Source organism: Onychostoma macrolepis, chromosome 09, assembly GCF_012432095.1.
Source record: "Onychostoma macrolepis isolate SWU-2019 chromosome 09, ASM1243209v1, whole genome shotgun sequence".
NCBI classification, from domain to species: Eukaryota; Metazoa; Chordata; class Actinopteri; order Cypriniformes; family Cyprinidae; genus Onychostoma; species Onychostoma macrolepis.
In genome coordinates, this window is record NC_081163.1 from 18,645,718 (window position 1) to 18,670,660 (window position 24,943).

General features: G+C 37.3%; 1 protein-coding gene across 2 annotated transcripts in view; it reads left to right on the forward strand.

Annotated features, from left to right (window-relative positions):
* Positions 1-1,352: 1,352 nt before the first annotated feature.
* gtdc1 (glycosyltransferase-like domain containing 1) overlaps positions 1,353-24,943 on the forward strand; it is a 37,919-nt gene continuing 14,328 nt past the window's right edge. The window contains exons 1-4 of one of the 2 annotated variants that reach the window (XM_058787591.1): positions 1,353-1,492; positions 8,133-8,331; positions 14,759-14,926; positions 15,971-16,144. In XM_058787591.1, coding sequence (XP_058643574.1) covers positions 8,153-8,331; positions 14,759-14,926; positions 15,971-16,144 — 521 coding nt within the window. In that variant the 5' untranslated portion in view covers positions 1,353-1,492; positions 8,133-8,152. Of the gene's footprint in view, positions 1,518-8,132; positions 8,332-14,758; positions 14,927-15,970; positions 16,145-24,943 lie in introns of both variants that reach the window. The other variant, XM_058787592.1, reaches the window with a different exon arrangement.

Here is a 24,943-nt window from a genome sequence, read left to right on the forward strand (position 1 = left end):
TCTATTAGTCTCTTTGAAGTTGAATGATGTTGGGTTGCGCTAAATTAACATCAGCTGCAGGCTGCCAAACTGGCTGTGAAGTCTCGGCGTTGGAACTCTAAGGAGTTCCATTAACCATGACCTTGCTAATTTTCTCAACTCACATACTCATCTCAAGTTTAATTTTCAAGGAACTATTCAAGACACTTTTCTCCCGCAGGGATGTACAGTCCATTTCATTTTAGAAGCTAAGGTTACTGTATAAAAGAGCCCTATCAAATTGAACTGCATAGTACTTATACATAAGCTATATTCTTTTGCAATACACATTTTCTCTGCTGTACAAAGTTTGATGGGTAATGTATAATTTGGAAAATAAATGCATAAGTAGGAAAACCACTAAAATGTGTATATGTTCTGACACTGAATGATAATATTTGGGACATTTTCCATGATAAAATATGGCAACTATAACATGCAGATTAAATTCAATGAAGCAGCAGTGTAATTTATCTGGTCTGAGACTGTAGCAGTAGTTGTTTCCATTCAGGTGATTATCTGAGGGACTGTTGTGAGTGCTATTGACCACACTGTACTTTACCTACACTGACCTCTGCACACAAAGCACTTATTAAACACAAATCCAAATAAATAAAAGACCCAGAACATTTATGACGGTTATTGAAAATATATAAAAATAACTATGACTAGACTACTGACAATAATTAATGAGACATGCTATATATGCAGGTACAGTGAAAAATTTAAACCTGGGAAAAAATGGTTATAATATGCTGGCATAAATAACTGTATAGCACACACACACACACATATATAGATAGATAGATAGATAGATAGATAGATATAGATGTGTGTGTGTGTGTGTGTGTGTGTGTGTGTGTGTGTGTGTGTGTGTGTGTGAACAATATGAAACAATAAACCTTTTGGTTACTAACATTTACCATTATAATTGTACCATAGTTAGGGTTACTACACTTACTGTAGTATTAGCACCACTCTCATGAATAAATCAAACAATCAATCATTAAATAATAAATAAAAAACTAAAAGGTTTTTACACTGTTAATAAATAAGCTTTATAAATAATTGTAGATGATAAGGAAATGCCACAACTGTCTGTCAAAATCATTTATGGTCATTAGATGACCCATGCCGATCAGCTGGACTACCTTGACAGACCTTGATCAAGTTGGTTAGAGTTAGTAGACCACCTTGGACCACAAACCAGCTGCCATGTTCCAAAACCCAGCGTTTTCCAGCATAAAATTAAATTTGTTGCAGTAAACTAAATATTTTTATAATATAAATTATTAATCCATAGTGAATCCATAGTGAAAAAAGAAAAAAGAAAGAAAAAAAAAAAAAAAAACCTACGAAGTGTGAAGAATGAGCACATCATGATGCCTGCAAAAGTCTTCACGGTACAGCGCTGGAGAGCGTGCTCACGCATAGTGACGTCATGACGTAAACACACGCCGTCTTTCAGGAAGAGGTAAGACTGAATTAAACACGCGAATGTATGTTGGTTTCTGCCTGCTTAACTGGCTTAAAACCTAGCTACTAAGTGCTTATCTATCGATCAACTAACGGCAAACATGAGTATATGCGGTTGTGCAGTCATCGATATGTGTCTTAGCGTCTCTTATCTTCTAAACAAAAGTTAAAGTTAATTGGTTCTCATTGCCGTGTCTGTGATGTGAATTCATGTTAAGAAAAAAAAAAAAAAAGAAAGAAAACGAACTAAACTGAAAAAGAAAATTAAAGAGTAGTCGTTTGTATGAATGCAGCGTTGCAGCCCTTCTTAAAATGGCCCAAATTGTATTTGAACACAGTGTATTATTTGTTTGCGTTAAATAACATCATATCAAACCAAGTGGAATTTTTAAAGATAGCACAAGCACCCTTTCCAAGCAAAGTATTTCACACAAATAAGTTAGATTTGATTTGAAATTATTAAACTAGATATACATAGCCTAGAGACATTCTGGTTGTTGAACATTATTGGAACCTGTTCAGTTACTGTGATGAATTACACCTATTGTTACTCTGCTAGGACACTTGAGAATAACTGACTTCATACAAAAAAGGAGAAATTACCTCCATTTGGTTAAGTAATTTTATTTGCAAAAATGATTTAGAAAAGAGAATTCATGTATGTATTTATATGATCCATTGTATGACGTATTGCACTGAAATTAATACATTTTTAAATGTGGCTTTAGCTTTTTGTATGTTTGCTGAATAACAAATAACAATCTTTAAAATTTTTAGCTGTAGTAAGGAATGCATTCAAAAAGATTTCCAGAATTATTATATTATTAATCTGTGGTCAAATAAATGTTAACAATAATGGACAAATGCAGTGCATGCAGATAAGTGAGACAAATGAGAGTTAATACAAAATCTAATCCATTCAAATATTCCAGTAGTGCTTTTATTTATTTAGACCCAACAATATTTTACTGAATATCACAGCCTTTGCTCTAAATGCTGCAATATGATGCAGAGTAGTTGCTTCAGATCTTAATTCGCATGGTTTCAGCTGGACCAGCTGTGTTTTGCTTGAAATGAGTCAGAGAGAGGAAATGAAGAATGTAACCTTGAAATGTCACAACGCTGGTCTTGAGATTGAAGTCACCAGTTTATGCATTGTGTTTGATCCCTACTGTCATGTTGAAGAGAGAAAAGTTATATAAAGGTACTTTTAAACATAGTTTACCTTCCCTGTGCCACAGTTTTGGCAAAAAATGACGGCAAAAAGACAAAAACGGGCAACAATTTGTTCCTTTATTTTAGTGTACTTATTTTGATCTGTTTACCTATTCGATAGGTCTGTTTTGCTTAATTCATTGACTAAGTAAGAGATAGTCAAGTCCTTTCTGTTTGGAATGGAATTATGTGTGTTTCAGTATATGACCCATAAATGAAGGAGAACCTATGTGCTGCATTACATTTAAGCAGGAAGCATATCTTACCCACGTATGGAAATACATAGGCATGGAAAGCTAATTTGAAATGCGGGTATTTTTGGTAAGAAGATAACTCATTCCAGTAATCTGTATAGATGAGTATTTGAGTTCGAAATTGTAATTCTCGATAATGACAAAAGAGAAATTCAGCATTGGGATATTTTCCAAATGCAGTTCATGTAGCTAATACCTTTTTGAAATAATGTCATCCACACATCCAGTTACATTTTTGCCTGTTTGAGGTATCTCTGACACCAAATTTTCCATTTATTTCATTTTAAAATAATTTATTTTGATTTAAATTTTTGGTTGTGTCTTGATAGTTTAAACGAAGCTCTTTTGAACTTCATTTGATCCACTTCATGCCTCCCATGTCTGTGATAGAGGCCATATTCTGCCATCTTATTAAATCTCGAACAGTAATAGACACAATTTTCTTCTACTAGACACTTGAAATTAGCCCTTTATGAAATCTGGAGGAAATTTTCTTTCAAATGACCTGTTCAGGAATCAAGCATTTAGCTTTTGTCTTATTGTATCAAGCCTGGTCTAATTCAGAATGCTGTAGTCTGTCACCTAATTGTCACCCATAAATGATAAAGAATCAGGTTAAACTCTTCAATTCATGGCACATGATTACCGTGCCCGGCGTTTGGCTCGCTTCATCTCCGTCAGCCGAGTGTGCAGTGATTAGCATGTAAGCGCTAGCATGTAATTACAGAGCAGCTTCCTTTCCTTTAATGATTACCGTTAACACAAAGCCTCTGACGAGGTGAATGAGGACACGGCTCACTCTATTAAAAGACAGAACAGACACTTGGATGGTCTGAAAATTTAATTCGTTTAAAATGTGAACTTCCTCTTGCTTCTCTAACGTGAGATCAAAGGCGTTTATGAATAGTACTTTGTGCCCTCGGTGCGTGTGGTGAACCTTCTGAAAGTGCCAGTGTCAGTCTGAGCACTTCGAATTAAAAGGTTTCAGGAACAAATGACTATCATTTTACAAGGCTTAATAGTGTTTTAGTTGATTGGGATGCCACTCAGTTCAGCAGAGACTGTCTGGAGGTTGAAGAATGTGTGTTGGCAACGTTCATTAGACCAGTTTGTTAAACAATATAATTGCAGAAAAGCTATTTTGACAGTTATTTCATGCAGCTTGAGCTGATGAAATGTTATTAATCATATTCACTAACAATTAGAAGGAAATGGAAGTTTGGTTGGATAGTTGGAACCGTTTTTGTTAATTAGCCTTTTCTAGTATTTTACCTCATTCTATTTGTTTTTAACAACCGTTAGGACATATAATGTAAAGGTTTTCACATCTTAGGCAGAGTGACGTGCCACAGTACGAAGCCACTTTATTTGTTTGTGAAATACGAAATCATCTGATCTCTTGGATTGCTTAAACATGATAGAATAGCACATAAAACAAACATCAACTGCACATTGGCAAATGCAAGCCATGGAGACGGCCCAGCGCCTGAATTTATGAGCACAGTGAACTTTGAAAGAGCTCCACAGTTTGCCCACTCATTCGTGACCCAGACGTTATGTGATGGCACTAATATTTTTCCCTCTGTGTGTAGGTTTCACTTTTTTTAATTTGAGCAGACAAAGTGTTGTGGAAACAAAGTGTGCTAATACGGTGTCTACATGATCTCTTATTGTGCACTTCATTACAAAACATACCTACTGATTCGCTTCTGTCGTGACTTGACTCGCTTGACTTTCAATATGAGCATCTCAGTGCGGCACATGGGTCAATTAGAAATAGGAATGTTTGCGATAAAGAAAAGGAAACATCTCCACATGCAGGTTCTTAGAAATGTGTTAGCATTCACTTTCTTTGAATATGTGTGTGCATCTTATAATAATTATGTTAATATTACTTTTAGTACTTGGTAAGCAATGTATTTTTTCTGTATTATAATTTCAGGACAGTTGAATCACCGAATTTTGACTTTGTGCATGAAATCAATTTACTTTTAATGTAGAAATGGAAAAACATGCTTGCCATAGTAGAGGTTTATTCAAGTCATTCTATGCATGAATTGTATTTTTAAATAAATTGACCAGTTGGTGTTTTACTTTGGATACAATTCAGATGCAGCACGGTCAAGGCTCGACCTCATGTTGTTTCCTTGTATCGCTCGAGTCTAATTTCAAGTGATCAGCCGTGGCTTTGGTCTGCTGTGTGGGAGTACATAATCGGATGTTTCATTCTGGCTGAATTAGCCCTCCAGAAAGACCACATCACTTTAAGGCCTCCTCCTGCCCTGTCAGAGTCCATCGCGGGTGATGACGCAAACACACACACATTCACACACGCTTACACACTCAAGACATCCACGGATGGCTAGAGGCTGTTAAAATGAGGTGTTGAGAGTTGGCTCACACGCTCCAATGCGCCATGTTTCTGGGTGCTTGTCACTGGGCAGTGCCATGCTATCCGCCCCCCTGTACTGGCACTTATTGGTGCCATTGGTAGAGTCACTTTTACTGATGGGTTTAATCGTCAGGATTGGTACTGGCGCTTGATATGACGTCCTCGTGCACTGCCCCTGCGGATGTATCAGCTGCATCCCAGTTTTTTTTTTCTTCGTACTCTGAGGCTGCGTCTCTCTAAAACTGCCTCTTCCCCAGTATTTCAAGAGCCAAAGGAAATCCTGTATTTCATCTGGAATAATGCAGATTAGATAACGGCTTGTCTCTTCAGGGGAAAAGTATGTTTTTCTATGAGAAAGGAGGAAGGAGTATCTATGGTTAATTCTCTGGGTAATCAAATGGGGAGATTTTGTGCCAGGCCTGTATGTTAACCCTATAAAGCCTATTGTATCATATTTCATCTGCAAATTTCAAAGTCCTCTATATTATAAACGTGGCCAAAACTTTGCTGAGAAACCTGTTGTACATAATCTTCTACATGCCTTATGTTGTCTGATTGATAGTTTATATTTTTAGCAAGTAAAAGGCCTTTTTTTTCTAATGAATAAAACCTACAGTGACAACTTGATACTGATATGCACTTTATGTAAGTAGTCTGCATATACTGTTATAAAAAACTCAGAAAGCTATCAGAATTTACTGAACTACACCAAATTGAATACTTTTGCTCCGTTTGGCCTTTTTTTTCTTTCTATGTTATACTGTAAGCAAAAAAAGCTTGATGTATCAAATATGACCCCCAAAAAAACTAAACAAAACCAAAAAAAATAAATAAATGCATAGGCAAACTTTTTAAATATTTTTTTATAGAGGTTAAATTAAAGATATATGGAAACAAAAAAAAAAACAAAAAAACTATATATATATATAATTCAATTCAAAATTGCCAAAGCTTAAAATATATATATTATAGACTACTGACTATGTTTTCATATGTCAGGCTTTACAGGTTTAATCTGCCTTCAGTGTTAGTAAAAATTAATTTTGTCAGGCTTTTTGTGTATTTATATGAGTAATATGCTGTATAAATAGTTCAATTTTATCGTATGCCAATTTATTCTGTTCTTTTATTTATTCATTTTTTTACATGGTCATGACTTGGCAAAAGGTTAGCTTGTTATTTATAATAGTCTTAGCGTGTAAATGTAATTTTTCATGCCGCCTTCAAAGGTATTTTGTGTAAATCAGTAGAAATTGAATCCCCCACTCTTCTGTTATGGTGTTGTTATGTGGCATCCCATTAATTGGAAGGAGTTAACTCTTACACAGGCGAGCCTTTTGAATGCAGTTGAGCAATGACTCAGCATCCATCGACAGTCATGATGGTGCTGCTTGTAGTCGTGAGGTCGGGCACTGCGGGGTTTCCCTTTTGCATGAACTGTGTGGGGGTCTAAACGAGGCAACATTAACCCCTCACTTTCCTCTCCATCTTGAGGTCGAATGCTTTTCACGCCCTACCTGTGTAAAATGGAGGCACTGAGGTAAAAGGGTAGAGGTAAATCACTGTGTGAGAAAATCCCACTCAGTACATCCGAGCGATTGGAAAACCCCAGCCTTTCAGGTTAGACGCTTAAACCTACTTAAGTTGTTACATTTCCAGTTCCCTGTTGCAAAGTTTTGATTCGTTTTCACAGTTCTGCTTGCTATGAAGTGCTGTGCTCAGCAATGTTAATCACATGGCTGTTTACATGGAAAAAAAGCATGGTCAATGGCCGCCACAAGATACCACTAAAATTCTTAGAAACAAATTATTGTCATTTTGAAGCGTCTCGAGTGCCATTTGAGAGCATCCACTTGTCGTCTTTTTAATTTATTCAGTGTTCAGCAAGCTACTTTGAAAATTTGGAATTTAGCTACAGGCTAACTACATAAAGGTGTTTTATATAGCTATTTAAAAAGTAGCTAGCTACTACAAGTTGTTAACTACATTCAAGCTATGCATAACTGCAAACTTATGCGCAACAGACATTGCAATTTATTTACACAAATTAGCTGTATTTATCTGCCACATAAACAGCATGGGGTTTCTGAATGAATGACTCATTTGCTTAAAAACAAAACAAAACGCTCTGATTTATACAACAGTTGCAGCAGCCTTAACTAAATATTACGCAATTGTAAAGAAGACCTAAAATGTTGGGTATCTTTTTCATTTTTTTCTATGTCCGAATAAACCAGTTCTCTAAAATGAATCAGACTTTCCCATGCTACTTGAGGACGAGCTTTTGATAGCATTAGTTCATTCTGCAGTACATCTATGTACACATGATTCAGTACATTTTTTGTCACTACATGTTGCTTGCTGGACAGGATGGTTTGTCGTCTTATTGAAGAAGCGAGTTAAATCGGTAACACCGCTTGTAGTTAATTTCTTCCTGACTCTTAAGTTATCAAAACAACAATCGAATTGAGAGGTAAATTTCCAAGCGATCAGCTGAAGTATTTTTTTTTTTGTTTTTTGCTGCCTAACTCATTATGCACTCCAGCTATGACTTAACTGTGACACATATATGATGAAATTCTATGTGATTCGGAAAGTACTGTACGTGGGCGAATTTTGCCAGTGCGATTATTATTAACACCCTCTCCAGTACGTGGTTATTAATCATAGGTTATTACGGTCTTCTTTTTTTAATGTGAGTCACTGAAATGTGATGTTTTATTTGTGTGGTTTTTAATAACTCTACAGTAATAGCGTGCATTCACACTAAATTTCAGGTTTGGTTGGGCCTGTATCCATGACTGTGCTCTTGCTGGAGGCGTTCTATGGTGGCTCCCACAAACAGCTGGTTGATCTTCTCAAGGAAAGTGTTGAAGACTGTGTAAGCTTCACTCTGCCTGCAAAGAAATGGCACTGGAGGGCCAGAACTTCTGCTCTGTACTTCATGCAAGCAGTTCCAGCAAGTTCCTTGTACAGGTCAGATAAGTATTTAAACATATATATACTGACATACAATTATTTTACACATAAACATGTATTCATTTCATTGCTATGATAAACAATTATGGCCATTTACCACAATTTTAGACATTTGCATGACCTTAAATGCTGTCAAGTCACGTGTAATTGGTGATTAACTCACTTACTCACTTCTATTATTCCTCATACGTCAAACATTTGTCATCCCCCCCAATCCCATATTTTAAAGCCACATAGCTGTGGTTTCCTCATTACTGCAGAGGATGGCTGAGAATATTGTTGCTATATAGCTCTGGTGTATAACCAAACTTGCAGAAGCAAGACTTGCATGCAGACATATACCAAAGACTTTTCCGAATTTTAGATTGAATACATTTAATCAAAAAATTATGGTGCACAATGTGTTTTGTGTGTGTGCTTTAGCTTAGGAGTTCTCTGAGAAATGTAATCAGGATAGGAATGTTTGGGGTTATATTATTTTTTAATTTAAAAAATAGAGCCTTTACTAGTATTCTCTATTCTTTTTCTATTCTATCTACTTGTTTTCTTTGTATTTAAAAAAATGCTCATATAACAGTAACGTTCTCAATTCTTTTTCTATTCTTTCGACTTTTCTTTCTTTATAAAAAAGAGACCCTCTAACACTGTTCTCTATTTTTTTTCTATTCTATCTACTTGTTTTCTTTTTATTTATTATAAAAAAAAAAACAACCTTGCTACATTTATTGCATTAGGCTAACTGAGACTTATCACAGCACTTATATATTATTGCTCTTGTTTGTTTTGATTCTTTCTATTGTCCTCATTTGTAAGTCTGCTAAATGCTATATATATATATATATATGTGTGTGTATATATATATATGTATATATATATATATACATATATATACACATATATACAGTGAGGAAAATAAGTATTTGAACACCCTGCTATTTTGCAAGTTCTCCCACTTAGAAATCATGGAGGGTCTGAAATTGTCATCGTGGGTGCATGTCCACTGTGAGAGACATAATCTAAAAAAAATCCAGAAATCACAATGTATGATTTTTAACTATTTATTTGTATGATACAGCTGCAAATAAGTATTTGAACACCTGAGAAAATCAATGTTAATATTTGGTACAGTAGCCTTTGTTTGCAATTACAGAGGTCAAACGTTTTTCACCAGGTTTGCACACACTGCAGGAGGGATTTTGGCCTCCTCCACACAGATCTTCTCTAGATCAGTCAGGTTTCTGGCCTGTCGCTGAGAAACACGGAGTTTGAGCTCCCTCAAAGATTCTCTATTGGGTTTAGGTCTGGAGACTGGCTAGGCCACGCCAGAACCTTGATATGCTTCTTACAGAGCCACTCCTTGGTTATCCTGGCTGTGTGCTTGGTCATTGTCATGTTGGAAGACCCAGCCTCGACCCATCTTCAATGCTCTAACTGAGGGAAGGAGGTTGTTCCCCAAAATCTCGCAATACATGGCCCGGTCATCCTCTCCTTAATACAGTGCAGTCGCCCTGTCCCATGTGCAGAAAAACACCCCAAAGCATGATGCTACCACCCCATGCTTCACAGTAGGGATGGTGTTCTTGGGATGGTACTCATCATTCTTCTTCCTCCAAACACGTTTAGTGGAATTATGACCAAAAGTTCTATTTTGGTCTCATCTGACCACATGACTTTCTCCCATGACTCCTCTGGATCATCCAAATGGTCATTAGCAAACTTAAGTCGGGCCTGGACATGTGCTGGTTTAAGCAGGGGAACCTTCCGTGCCATGCATGATTTCAAACCATGGCGTCTTAGTGTATTACCAACAGTAACCTTGGAAGCGGTGGTCCCAGCTCTTTTCAGGTCATTGACCAGCTCCTCCCGTGTAGTTCTGGGCTGATTTCTCACCTTTCTTAGGATCATTGAGACCCCACGGTGAGATCTTGCATGGAGCCCCAGTCCGAGGAGATTGACAGTCATGTTTAGCTTCTTCCATTTTCTAATGATTGCTCCAACAGTGGACCTTTTTCACCAAGCTGCTTGGCAATTTCCCGTAGCCCTTTCCAGCCTTGTGGAGGTGTACAATTTTGTCTCTAGTGTCTTTGGACAGCTCTTTGGTCTTAGCCATGTTAGTAGTTGGATTCTTACTGATTGTATGGGGTGGACAGGTGTCTTTATGCAGCTAACGACCTCAAACAGGTGCATCTAATTTAGGATAATAAATGGAGTGGAGGTGGACATTTTAAAGGCAGACTAACAGGTCTTTGAGGGTCAGAATTCTAGCTGATAGACAGGTGTTCAAATACTTATTTGCAGCTGTATCATACAAATAAATAGTTAAAAATCATACATTGTGATTTCTGGATTTTTTTTAGATTATGTCTCTCACAGTGGACATGCACCTACGATGACAATTTCAGACCCCTCCATGATTTCTAAGTGGGAGAACTTGCAAAATAGCAGGGTGTTCAAATACTTATTTTCCTCACTGTATATATGTGTATATATGTGTATATATGTATATATATATATATATATATATATATATATATATATATATATGTGTGTGTGTATATATATATATATATACACACATATATATATATATATATATATATATATATATACACATAGGAAACGCTTGTTTTGTTTACTGTGTGTATATACATATATATATATATATGTGTATATGTGTGTATATATATATATATGTGTATATATATATATATATATATATATACACACAGTGAACAAAACAAGCGTTTCCTAGCAACGACAACTGCACTAAACACTAATGAGACAAGTAAATACACTTTTTTTTTTTAACTGATTTTAACTTCCGTCTCTCAAAGAGACACTGTCTTCTGCTGGTGCTTGAACACACTTTCCTGTTTACCACAACAAATGGCCAAGCAAGCACTCGACACTGACAAGGGACGCGATACAGTACGAGACCAAATGCATTTTCAGCACGTCTCCACTCAGATCTAACATGATCTAACCAAAGATCATTTTCTAGTTGTGCTGCTGGTGTTAATTATGGATTTAGAGTATTTTACTCGCTTTCTACTGAAATTTATCTAGCTATGCTCATCTTTTTAAAATGTCTACTAACACATCACAGAAGCTTTGTGTAATAACAACTGTGCAATGTGGTTTGACATTTTTACACCCAATACTAGGATATTCTTAAAAGTCAAAATCAAAGTTTGTCAAGGTGTTACTGGTATATGTGGGTACACAGTTTGATCAGTCACTACCTCTAGATTAAATAGCTGATACAAGATGAACACCAACGCTAAGCTAGATAAAAGTAGTGTAATCATAGCTGCCTGTATTATCTTCATCATGGGAACCTGAGTAACACTTTATAATAAGGTGTAATTTGTTCTTCTCGGTTCTCATCTGATATGAACTAACAATGAACAACAGTTTTTTTTATTTATTTATTTATTTTTTTTAAATATTATTAATCAGCATTTATTAATCTAAATTAATGTTAATTTATAAATATACTATTCATAATATAACTAATATACTGATTACAAACTCATGTTCGTTTAAAATAAAGCAACTGTTAATATATACAACTTAACATGTGTAAATCGAATTGATTTATACATAATCTGAAAGCTGAATAAATAACCTTTCCATTGGTGTGTGGTTTGTTAGGATCGGATAATATTTGGCTGAGATATAACTATTTGAAAATCTGGAATCTGAGGGTGCAAAAAAATGTAAATATTAAGAAAAACGCCTTTAAAGTTGTCCAAATGAAGTTCTTAGCAATGCATATTACTAAAAAAATAAGTTTTGATACATTTACGGTAAGAAATGTACAACATTTCTTCATGGAACATGTTCTTTACTTAATATCTTAATGATTTTTGGCATAAAAGAAAAATCGATAATTTTGACCCATACAATGTATTTTTGGCTATTGCTACAAATATACCCCAGCGACTTAAGACTGGTTTTGTGGTCCAGGGTCACATATGGGGAAATGAACATAAATCTGGAATAATAAATGCTGCAAAATTATTGTTAATTGTTAGGTCATTATACCTAACGCATTAGCTAATGCTGACAAATCAAATCTTGTTGTTACCAGAATCAGAATATTTTCATTTCACAATGATATTTTAAAATTAGAATAAGGGTGCCTCCATACACAGTGCACTCCACGGAGAGATTATACAATTGTTTCCTCATATCGCTTAGTGGTACTCTGTGAAGTGTTGGTTCAAATAAAGTTTCTAAAACTGCATAAACAAGGACACAAACACGTTTAGAGACTAGGATTCGATTGGGGACTTTCTTGCTTCCTTTTAAGGGACGGAGAAACCGCAGGTGGGTGGGGGAAGCCCTGAGCATTCCTTCAGCTGCAATCTCATCTTGCTGCACTCGAAGTTAAGCAAAAGTCAGAACAGGCATTTCATTCCTAAAGTCAGGTATCAAATATGCACAGTCATAACCCTTCATGTGTCAATGATCTGGACGTACTTTCAAAATCTGTATCAACTGTCGGGTCATCTGCAACTTGCCCTTATGAGACGGTCAAAAATTGTGAAAATATGTGATCTGTTTCAGCGAATAGGGATGGGCGAAATGGTTCATCTTATACTTCATTCATGCTTGCCAAACATACAGTAATAATGAAAAGGTAAGGCAATTGTGCGCCAAGAGCAATGCTTGCTTCTCCAGATCGGCACCTTTGATGATGCCGTTACAAACCTGACTCAGCACAGAGCAGCTTGCCCACCCACTGTGTCTCTTATCTTACAGGTTCTCACAGAGCCAAAATGTCTGGTTTGGTTACGGTTAATAGTTTGTGCTGGAAAATGTCAGTGGGCGACAGTTACGGTTACATCACAGTTTAATGAAAGCCAACAATGACTCCTGTGAATGATTGTTTACACACCTTGGATGAAGATTATATCTATCAAGTGCATTAAATTCGAGATGAGACCTTTTTAAGCACTTTCCGTTGAAATGAGTCAGATTTAGTTTTGGCATTTGGTGGGCCCTGAAATTGCTCATTAAGGTTTATGCAACGATACCGTTTACCGTCTGCCTGCTTGCTTCAGCAACCACATCAACTGGACTGACCTAAAAAGATGCATCAGACTCGAGTGTCTGTCCTCACCTCCAGTTCAAAGGCAGCCGAAGTAAGCCTTCCTGTTTCATTAGTTTTGGATGCACTCCACTTGACAATTTCAAGCAGGAAAGCAAGACTAAAAATAGTAACTTCTATCATCTGGTTTGATTTCAGAGTTGTGTGCGAGTGAGGATTTGGGAGGTGCTGTTTTGCGCTCGTCCTGATGGAGTTGAGGAATAGAGACGTAATCCTGCCGCACAGTTACGGGGGCACGGAATGGTAGAAGTTGCCCCTTCACGCTGATCTTAAAGCAGTGTGATTGGTTTTTCGTATAGTTAAGATTAAGAATTGGTTAGGGGGAGCTGGTTGTAGATTAGCATAAAAGGGACACTTCTGACAGCGACAGAGTCACGGTCGCGAGGCCGCAGGCTCCCCACATCAAAGAGACTGGCGAGCGGGCTGCAGGGTTAGACTGACAGGCAATGGGGGCTTAGAAGAGGGGGCTGGGTTCATTTAGGGAGACCAGAACTGAACTTCAAAGCCCTTGTCCCATGGCTTTTAGCACATACAAGGGCAAAATCTTCAATGGTCCCCTACTTGTGTATATAACATCTTAAAGGAGTGTTCATTAACCTCAATGATGTTTCTCTCAGCATGGAGTGTGCAAAGATTTCTGTGTCCTCTTGTGTTTCAAATTATGTATTTTTTTCATTTGCAGATCTAGGATTTCATATTTTACTCTAAAGTCATTTGAGACCTTCGTTGCAGGCATCCTCAGCTATAGCTGCAGTCTTTATGCATTTTGCATTTCAACAGGACAACTTTTTCATTGTTAGTTATATTTAGTATATACACAACTGTTCAAAAGTTTGGGGCCAGTATGAATTTTTATTTACATTTTTTGAAAGAAATTCATACATTTATTCATCAAGGACATGTTAAATTCATCAAATGACAGTAAAAGTGTCACTGTGTGACAATAAAGACTGGAGTAATGGCTGCTTAAAATTCAGCTTTGCCAAAACTTAAAATTTACAAAATATTAAAATAGAAAAAATATTTTTTAATTGTAATAATGTTTTTATTGTATTTCTCTATATATACCTGCTGTAAAGTGTTAAATAAACAGAAAGCTGCTGTAATGTGAAAAAAAAAGTATATTTTTATATAATTTATATAGAATATAAAAAAAAAAAAATTCACATGTTACAGCAGGTTTTAGTGGTCAGAACAATTATCAGTGCTTGGGCCTGTGTGGCATCATTGATATTCAAGTAACGCCGTTGCAGCCAGCAAACTAATGGTTCCTTCTTTTATCTGTTTTTTCCTTTCTTTGTCTTGCAGGGTTTTGTTCACCAGCTCCGTACTCAATCTTGCTGAACTTGTAGCCCTGCGGCCTGATCTCGCCCATCTTAAGAAGGTCCTCTACTTCCATGAGAACCAGTTGGTCTATCCAGTTCGCAAGAGCCAAGAAAGAGACTTCCAATATGGCTACAACCAGATCCTCTCATGGTAACAACAGAATCTGATGAACTTTACAGAAGTACCTGTGGAAGAAAAACATATGTTAGGGTTACCAGACTTATCTAATGTGCTGGATATTACACATGCGCACATGTGTGCAATTTCTGATTAAGTAGTTTTTACAGTTCATAAGTGTGGATTGTTGACTAAATAGTATAGCTGTAGAATGTCAAAATATGATACAGTGTGCCATGCTTCACAACATTACTGCATTAACCATTTAACAAACAAACAAAATTTACATTTCTAATGTTATTAACTATGAATTAAAAAAGGAGGACTTTTTAATTCATAGCAAATAACATAAGAAATTTCCCAGGTTTTGATTTTCAGAAATCTGGTCATCTTCATGTATGCTAATATGTCAGTACAGTCTGTGTATAACAAGTACCATTTCTGTACCAGACTGGATTTTAATTCACAAGAGAGACAGTGTGTCTGAGACAGAATAGTTTATCATGCGCGTTACTTGGCATGATGTGATTGGTTAATTATGGGATCGTATAATGGTGCTCTAATTCTTAAGAACTCGCTGTTTTAAAGCCTAATGTCATAATCAATCTTGATGCTTGAAAGAAAGGGTTTTAAGAGCTCTAATTGGAATACATTGTGATTGTTGTCTGTCAGAGTATCATGTCAATAATTCAAAGGCCCTTTGCTTGCTCAACTTTATTAACGTGGCAGAACAGTGACACAAAAAAGCGCTCGGCTCCTCTAATTCACTCTCTAATTGAGCGCAATGCAGTGATTGATTCTGGCAATTGGGGTTAATCAGTGTGCCATTTAAAAACATGGTGTGTTTGTGTCTGTGGATTCTAATCAACATGTATTAGATATTTAAAGTGACTAGTTACTGGAGACGTTGGCTTTTCATATGCGAGTGAAGTTTGCTTTTCAAAACATATGCTGTTTTTAATAACGCTCGTTTTGGAGAATTAATTAAGGAGCATTATTGTGACAGTTTGACATTTTGTGGCTTTGTTTGTCACTGTATTTCATCCTTCATCGTCTGAAATGTCAATGTTTTCCCAGCCTGGTTGCGGATGTGGTGGCGTTCAACTCTGCATTCAACATGGAGTCTTTCCTCTCCTCCATCTCTACCTTCTTGAAGACCATGCCTGACCATCGACCCAAAGATCTGGACCGACTCATCCGGCCCAAGTGCCTTGTCCTTCACTTCCCGATTCGCTTTCCCGATGTCACAAGGTCTGTCCTTATATCCCTCACCCACAGTTTTCTAGGGATCATTCCTCCACTGATTAAAAAACGTGCTAGCGAGTTCACTCTTAATCCGCCCCCAAAAGCTGATCGCGTATGCAAGCGTGGTTAATGGCGAGTGGGCAAAGTTGTGTAAGAAAGTGATTAGAATAGACAGCTTTAATATCCTGTGTGGATCACTTGACACGCTTCGGCTACAGATACGTGCTTGCGCTCGGGCACACATGCACGCACATACACAACATGCCCACTGGGACAGGAAGCGATTTCTTTGTGTTATAGTCTGTTTGATTGTAGATGATGTAGATATTTGTGTTTGATTTTTTTGTGCTGAGCAACCGATGATGAAAATTAGTGAGGATTTTTACTCAGGGCATGTCATCTGCCTTGAATATCAGCAAATCAAATAGAAATCCAAATAGGGTTTATTGCCCAGGTTATAAAAATCCGCCATCATCCTAAAATCATTTTCAGAACCCTTTTGCTAATTTGGATGCAAGCAACTGTAGCTACAGTATACTGACTCTTCACACTGTTACCATTAATTATGCATTGCATTTTAGTTCGTTATCATGACATAAATGGCATATTTGGCTATTTAAAATAAAATCTTGGCTTTTAAAATTGCTTGATTAGAGGACAAAACCAACTAAAAGCAAATATTTAAAATGCAGAACACTCAGCCATGCATGTGGTCCTCGGTCCCTGAATTTATTTTTGATTTTTTGGGGTTCTCTGAGAACACTGCTACTCTTTTTTTTTTTTTTTTTTTTTTTTTTAACCCCCCCTGCAGCTTTAAAATCTCACTGTGCTGTGTGCTTCATTTTGACTTGCGCAGTCTAGATTGGCTTCAGAATTTGCCTCTCGAACTGTCGTCTTGGATCAGCAAGCATGGGTGGTGCTTTTTTCATCGCCCCGTTCCAAAGCAATGTCAAGAATAAGTCGGCTAGAAGCGACTCCACGGAGGGGCCTGCTTCTTATTAGATTCCTAATGAACAGCAAGCAGGACCCGAAACGAGTGGAACAATATTGTTAATTCATTTTGATTCAAGGCATTCTTGGGCTGGCTTATGTGTGCTGGTTTAAAGATTAGAGAGACTGTAAGCATGTAGTGCATACCATTTCACATGCTCCCTTAGCTGCAAAGCAGTCTTTTGTCATTTTGACGTGCACGTCGTTATTGAATCAGAAAAATATGAAAAGTCGTGGATTGGTTGCAAAATTAGTCATAGCTTTCATTATACAAACATAATATAATGCTGAAGAGATCAGTTTGTGTCTATTCAAATATCTGAATTAAAATATAAGGATTGCATATAGGTTATATAATATATCTAAAATCAATATATACGTATAATAATATGTTAATGCAAAATCTAATTAGATATTAAAATTATACATGAAATGAAAATATAAAATAATCATTTGAATCAGAATTTCATTTTTTTTTATTATATGCATTAGCTCAGCATAAAAGTATCATGTCACATATTGACATTACATCGTTCTTTTTTAATGTTTGCAGTCCATTCTTCTTTGGTCTTCTCTTTGTTCTTTCAATCTGTATATCTAAAATGTTTATCTCCAGGTCTGAGCGAGGCATGTTTTGCATTATCCCTCTGATGCATGATTTTTTTTTTTGCATTAGTCAGTAGATTCTTGGTTGACAAAATCAAGATTTTTAATGCACACTTAAAAGAAATATCCAGCCGCTTTGTGTTTTCAAGTTTGTTTTTCGTGATTTAGAAGAGCCAGACCAGCGTACACCACTGAGGTCACGTTTCACTGTTCTTCATCACTAAAACAGCTGTGTACACTTTGCTGTATCTTTTTGAAATGCACCTATATGGATAACATAGCTCTCCAGTTTTTTTGTTATGGAAGATAATTGCAGTTGTGTTTTAGAAATGAAAACTAAATGAAATGGCACTGCACTGAACGAAATAGATTTATGCCCTAAGTCGTGCATCGCTGTGGACGAATTCAGTTGAGACACTTGAATTTGATATTTTAGTGCAAAAAACCTTTTTTATTCACTAACCAACCAAAATCCAATTTAACCAGGTGCTAAATATACTATAAAATGAACAAACATGTTTCCTGTCTTTGTAAATTATGTATACTATAGATTGCACCTTTTTCACAAAATTGGCCTGCTTCAAGTATTGAAGTATGATAAATATGATATGCTATTACATAAATTTCATTTCAAAGAAATGCAATCTCAGAAGTCTTCAAATTGCGTTCAGCACTGATTTTTTTTTTTTTTTTTTTACCACTCCTTGATTTGCGTGATTTCTTCAATGAATCAGACAATATATAGCATGTGCGACGCCCCCCTAAGAAAAAAAAAACAACACAATCAGTGGACACTATTACTGAATTCCTCCCTCTGTCTTTTAGTGTTTGTGTATCTGTGTGTGTGTTGTTTGTTGTGTGTTTAGTTTTCTGTGAGGGGATGGATGTGCCCCTACGCTTGGTTGGATGACAAATTTGCCCTGTGTGTAAAATGTGGGTTAAGATGACATTAGTAATGTTGGTCCACACTAGTGTGTGTGTGCACGTTTGGGGGTGTGTGTGTCTGTATCATGGTTAAGAGACGCTGTAAGTAAGCTGACACTGATGACGCAGGGCTCTCGCCTACAGTGTTTCTCAGCTCATTTTCAGATGGTAATTCGCCCCTTCCAAAGCAAACTCACAGAGTGTAAGGAAACGATTATATGCATGGCCGGCCATCCGTCAACATGCCCTGGGTTCTTTTCTCAGCAACCAACTTTGTCCAAGCCTTTTAAGAATTTAAAAATATTCCCAGAGACAAACAAGAGAAGAAACAGAGTATTTGATTTGAACTATCTCGCAGGTGGGCTCCCGTTGGTCCTTTGTTTATGTGATGCGTATTTCTTATTTCGTTCATTCTTTTGTTCTCTTTCTTCCAAAACAAACAAAAAAAGAAGTCAAATTTGTATAATTATGAAAATATGGCTGCACTGCCATACCATATTCACAATCGATGCTGTGGAAAACAAAAGACAGACTGCAAGATGTCAAGAATACTTATATAGCATGTATAGTCACGAGAGGGCAGCCCATAAAGGTTAGTAAAAGGAAACTCCCTTTAAAGTAAATAAAGTACAGGGTTAGCCCGCAGTCACCGTCCCCATTTAATAGAGAACGATGGAGAAAAATAAACAAGGTAAAAGTAACCTCAGAATGAAAACATCTTTTGTAATATCTCATTGAATGTAGCATAATCCAAAGAAATCTCTCTTTAAAAGGCTTCTATTCCCTCACAGTGTCCTTTGGATCAACTTCATCAGACCTCACTTATTAATTGGCTTTCTGCGTATAGCCGTAATTCAATCGCGATTGACCCTAGTGAGCAGGAGCCCAGCTGAGCGAGGCCATACCACATCATCAATCACCGCAATCCACAACGCTGGTGGCCCCTATTAAAGGCTAGTCTTTGTATTAAAACACAACAGGCCAACTGGGTATGTTTGCATAAAGTCACATGACAATCAGGTGTCCTTTCAAGAGTTTCAGCCCTACGGAGCCGCCACATCACAAAGACACTCCTGGAAGGACTCAAATGTAATGCTGCTCTGATTTCCATTGTTCTCCGCTCTGGCAGAAGAGTGAATTTGGTTTCCATAGCACTTAACTGGCATCAGATGTTTGCAGAAAGTCCCACGCACCCGATCGGAGCGCTAAGATTGATGGCCAGCACTGTATTGATCCCAACGCTGTGATCTAAAACAATGACAGTTCCTCCTAAGACGGGGACCACAGTGCTATCAAGCTCATCGAGGGGAAAATCCATCACAGGAATCTCTCGTAGACTCTCGTTGTCAGGAGGACCAGGTTTTCATTAGCCCATTTAACTCAGCACAGATAACTGAAGCTACTTTTCAAAGTTGGTGGGGAAAAGAGGGTATTTGGCTGCTTTTTAAAAAGCAGTTCAAAGGCATGGATGTGACTCTCTGTACGGCGGCCTGCCGCCAATGACTGACTGGTGGAGCGATTCTGTTACTGAAGCAGATGGCAGGATATCCTGCTGTAGAGATTGTCTCAGAACGGTTCAAAGGGAACAGCGCAGTGGAAATTATGCGCCTCGGTCCCATATCGAAGTAATAAAGTCGCATGAAAGATGCCGATTACCTTGTTACATAAACCAGTGCCACGGCTTCATAGTTGTGTGGGTTACATTATTTAATTGAACCGTGTGGGTGTTGTTTTGTAGAAATGTGTGTAGAACATCAGGTTGTGGACTTCATTCAGTGATTTCATCCCTGGACGGCCGAGGAAACCGTTCCAATGTATTGGAGAATTCGCTGCTGGCCCAACGCGAGTTTGTTTTGTAAATACGCATAAGTAATAAAAGCTGCTTTTGTGATGTTGAACTTCTGCTAATTCTGCTTTTCGTACTTGCTTAGGTTCCCGCGGAGGCCTTGATTATCGCCAGAGTCGGTGGCCACCAGCGGTCAGAAACTCATCACTTGGCACCCGCGCTCCAAATCCTCATGCGCCTCGCTACTCATCTCGTAGCTCTCTCTTTTTTGATTGCTGTTAAGCCTTAATGTGGGCAGGATGGGGTGATGAGGAGACAGGCTTTCTTAATCAAACCGCTGAGCGTTTAATCTTGTCGGTGAAACATCTGGCGGGCACCTTTTCTCATTTGTTTTTTTGACATCGGATTCCACCACCTCGTGCTCGGAGGACATTTTCAGAAGGGATCTCCATCCTTGTGGCACGAGGACTCCTCAGAATGTGCCCTGTGAAAATAATCCAATGGTAAAGCCCAAAGGTATGGCATGCGTCTGATCTCCAGATCACATGTGCCAGGAACGAACCACAATTGAGTCCATATGGTGCTTTCAAGTGCTAGGAGCGAACTGTGATAAATAGGAATGAATCAAGGATAAAGCCCCTGGCTTCGGAGATTTGTCCCAAGCAGCTGGCTTGTGGCCATAGGTTTTGCCATGATGTAATCAGGACACGCAGGTATTTATAAAGCACAAGTAAAAACGGGCCTTCTTTGATTGTTTGCTCTTGATGAGGAGGAATATCTAATCAAGTATATTACCAGGTATACATTTTCCAGTCTCAAAAGAGCCTTCGAAAGTGAGCATCGATATGCCCTGCTCGCTTCAAAAGCACTTATAGAGCACTTGAAGTGAATACTCAGGATACTGAAGGGTGCAGAGCTTTACTGTCTCGTAAGGGCTGATTTGGAACACCCTATATGAAGAAATATGATACTGTTACATTTTGATTTGGAAATGTACTTTGCAAAGCAAATGCTTATTGCTGATTACTGTCATTAGTGTTGTGAATAAATCTTCAAATTGTGTCTTTTAAAGAGATAGTTCACCCAAAACTAAAAATTATGTCATCATTTACTCACCCTCATGTCTTTCCAAAGTATGATTTACACTGTTCTGTGGAACATAAAATAACATATTTTGAAAAATTGGGCTGGATACCAGTGATTTTCAATATATGTGGGGAAAAAAATACTGAGACATTTCTTTTGTGTTCCACAGAAAAAAAATATTACAGAATTGAAATATTTTTCATTAAAAATCAACTTCTCTCTGTCTGTCCATGTGTAAAAATGAACAAATAGGAAAACACATTAAGGATAGGGATGTTTTCCTTTTGATATAGTAATTTGGTGTGCAAGAGCAAACTGAGAGTTTTGCCAAGTGCCAAGTAAGATGAATGCATTACTTACAATTACAAAAATGCCTTTTGGAGTTTATCCATTGTCTGAAAAAACAAAGACCTGAGTTCTCTATTCACTTCAGACATAACGTTTTCATCATGCTAACACCTGCTCAGCTTCATCAATAGTGTTAACAAAAGACGAGAACATGTAAGCAAAGTATGGACATTTGTAGAAACATTGAGCTCGCATGTGAGATTAATATAAATTAAACAGAACTGGGTGTTTTTGCCTTTAGCTCTGTCTCTGTAGAAACAACACACAAATTGTTGTAATTTTCATCCTCCATCTCTGTTTAAGATAAAAAATTGCATACATTTCCACTGCTAATATCTAACATCCTACTACGTGATTGTTAGATGTGATGAACAGCTCTGTGCTTGTAGAGGACTAAGTTGTCGAGGCTTTGTTTGAAGTGATCAGGCTGTTATGTGTCTGCTTCACATGACAGATGTCATGGCTTGTGCAGTTGTGTCAAAATCTGCCCATTCTATGTCAGATTTGGTAAGCCATATGCACATTACATAATACGGAAAGTCTGTCATTGCTTACGCATTCCACAACCCGATACGATCATATCCATCATCTGCGTTAAATGGAAATGGGGCAAGGCTGTAGTGTCGCTGGAAACCTCTACTAGCCGTCTGTTTGGTTACCTCCTGTGACCTACTTTAGCTGTACTGCATGTCAGTCTTTGTCATTAGAATTTGGAGTCCTCATTCCATGGCCATCAGAGGTATGATATTTTCGTTCTCAGTGTCATATAGAGTGGACTAAAGTCCAGGATGTGTGCCACAGTTGGGGCAGGAAGTTTGGCGTTTGACTATGAGGTCAGTTGGTAATAATGAATGTAGATGTTAATGTGCTGTAATGACCTTCTCTGTCCACATCTCAGAGGCTCTCTTCAGGTCTCCTGTGCCCATCATACCGGACCTCTGTCAAGCCACCCTACAGGGCACCCACACTGATGAGACTAATGCTGGCGACGGTGCTTTCAAAATGACACACTTGGCCGCATTAAACCTTTGCGTGATCAGTCGCTTTTGCTCAGTGGGAAGAGAGTGTTATAGGGATGTTTCAGGTTCAATACAAGTTAAGCTTAATCGACAGAATTTGTGGTGTGATGTCTGTTACCACAGAAAATAATTTCAACTTTAAGAAAAAAAAAAAAGAAAAATAATGGTTACAGTATCATTAATGGGGCTGTTAGCATACACAGCTTATAGATATTGTACAGTACCATTCAAAAGTTTGGGCTGGGTAAAAAAACAGCAGTGTTGTGAAATGTTATTACAATTTAAACCAACTATTTGAATATAGTTTAAAATGTCATTTCTGTGATGGCTAAGCTGAATTTTTAGCAACCATTACTCCAATCTTTAGTGTCATATGACCCTTCAGAAATCATTCTAATATGCTTAAGAAATATCATTATTATCATTGTTGAAAACAGTTGTGCTGCTTAATTTTTTTTTTTTTTTTTTTTGGAAACCATGATTATAGGTTTTTGAATAGCAATATCATTTATTTAGAATTTAAATATTTTGTAACATTATAAATTTTAAAAAAAATCTTACTGATCACCTGTTAATATGGCACTAATGCAATAGAATTGGTAGTAAACTTATCTTTGTTATATGCAGGTATATGCAGTCTTTCAATTTTGTAGCCATGTCAACGAAATTCCAGTAAAGCTCTAGTCACGGTAGTAAAGGTTGTTGTACTTTTTCTACCATCATTTGATGCAACTCGATCCAACTTGAGTTGTGCCAAAAATGTAGTGTAGTCAGTGGGTTAAATATATGCCATAATCGGCAAATAACAAATAAAAATGAACAACTCTACAATTCAAAGAATAGAAAGAAGTAATAATAATTAAAAAAATAGATAAAAATAATAATAACAATGGACTTGGACCTTTACTTTAATTATAAGTGCCTCATTGTAACAACTTTCTTTCTTTTTTTTAAGCGACAAGTACATTTTTTTATTTTGGTGTTATTCAACATTGTGGAACAAATGTTGCCTATTAAGCTCAACTTGTAATGAACCCAGTTCTTTTAAGCTGTCTTGAGGCTCCCAGAAGAACTGCCCGATCTGCAGGAGAAAGTTTGCACGTCTCACATGTTGCTCTCTCCACTTCTGAGCCGTCACAACGGCCAACCTCAAGATCAATGGAATTTTTCATTAGCCCGGGAAAAAGAGACCGCTTGTGATTATTGCCAATAAAGGAAATTAGATGAAATGATTTTTGACTTTGATTTTCTTTCCTCCCTCTTTTCCCCAACCATCCTTTCACATTTAATCAAATGCAAGGTAAAAGTCATCACTGAAATTGCGCCTGATTTATAAATAAGCTAATTGGTGGCATTCTCCCTCTCCTGTCGGTGGACACGGCTGCGTTTTTATTGCCTAGTCAAAACCTCCTCATGTAATTTTCAAAATGGCCCTCGAAATGAAATTTTCCTCCCAGCTTGCGAGGCAGCTCCATCGCTCATACCTTGCCGCAACCACCTTCTTGTCATCTCTTTAGTGCAGCTTTATGTAGCCTGGCTCTCCTGTCCACATCTGTTAGTTAATTCATCCATTGCGAAACTCTTCCCTGGCACTTTTATCAATGGCTAATCTAATGGAGGTGAACTGTTGAGTGACTGCTCTCATTGATACTCTGTCTTTCTCAGGGACGTTTGGAGAATAATAATGGCACCGTTTCATATTTGAATGGCCATTGATTGCTGCTGAATGCATATTTACTGAAATGGATATGGGATTAGAGCATTGCGTCTGAAGCGACAACTTCAAAAGAGTGAACGGCGAATGCTCTGCGGACGTTTATTTTGTGGCTTTAACAGCTTTCTTTGAAGGCTCTTCCATTCAAACCACAATTTACCTATCTGTATTTGACTAACGCTTCCCGAACTTGTTTTCATCTAGATGAAAGTGCAGTCAAAATGCACAAACACATGCACGCTTGTGTCCTGTACCCGGAAATGCTCTTAACACAGTTAGAAAATAAAGAACCAATGAGAACAGAGGAAAAAAAAAAGTTTTTGCTCTCTCTT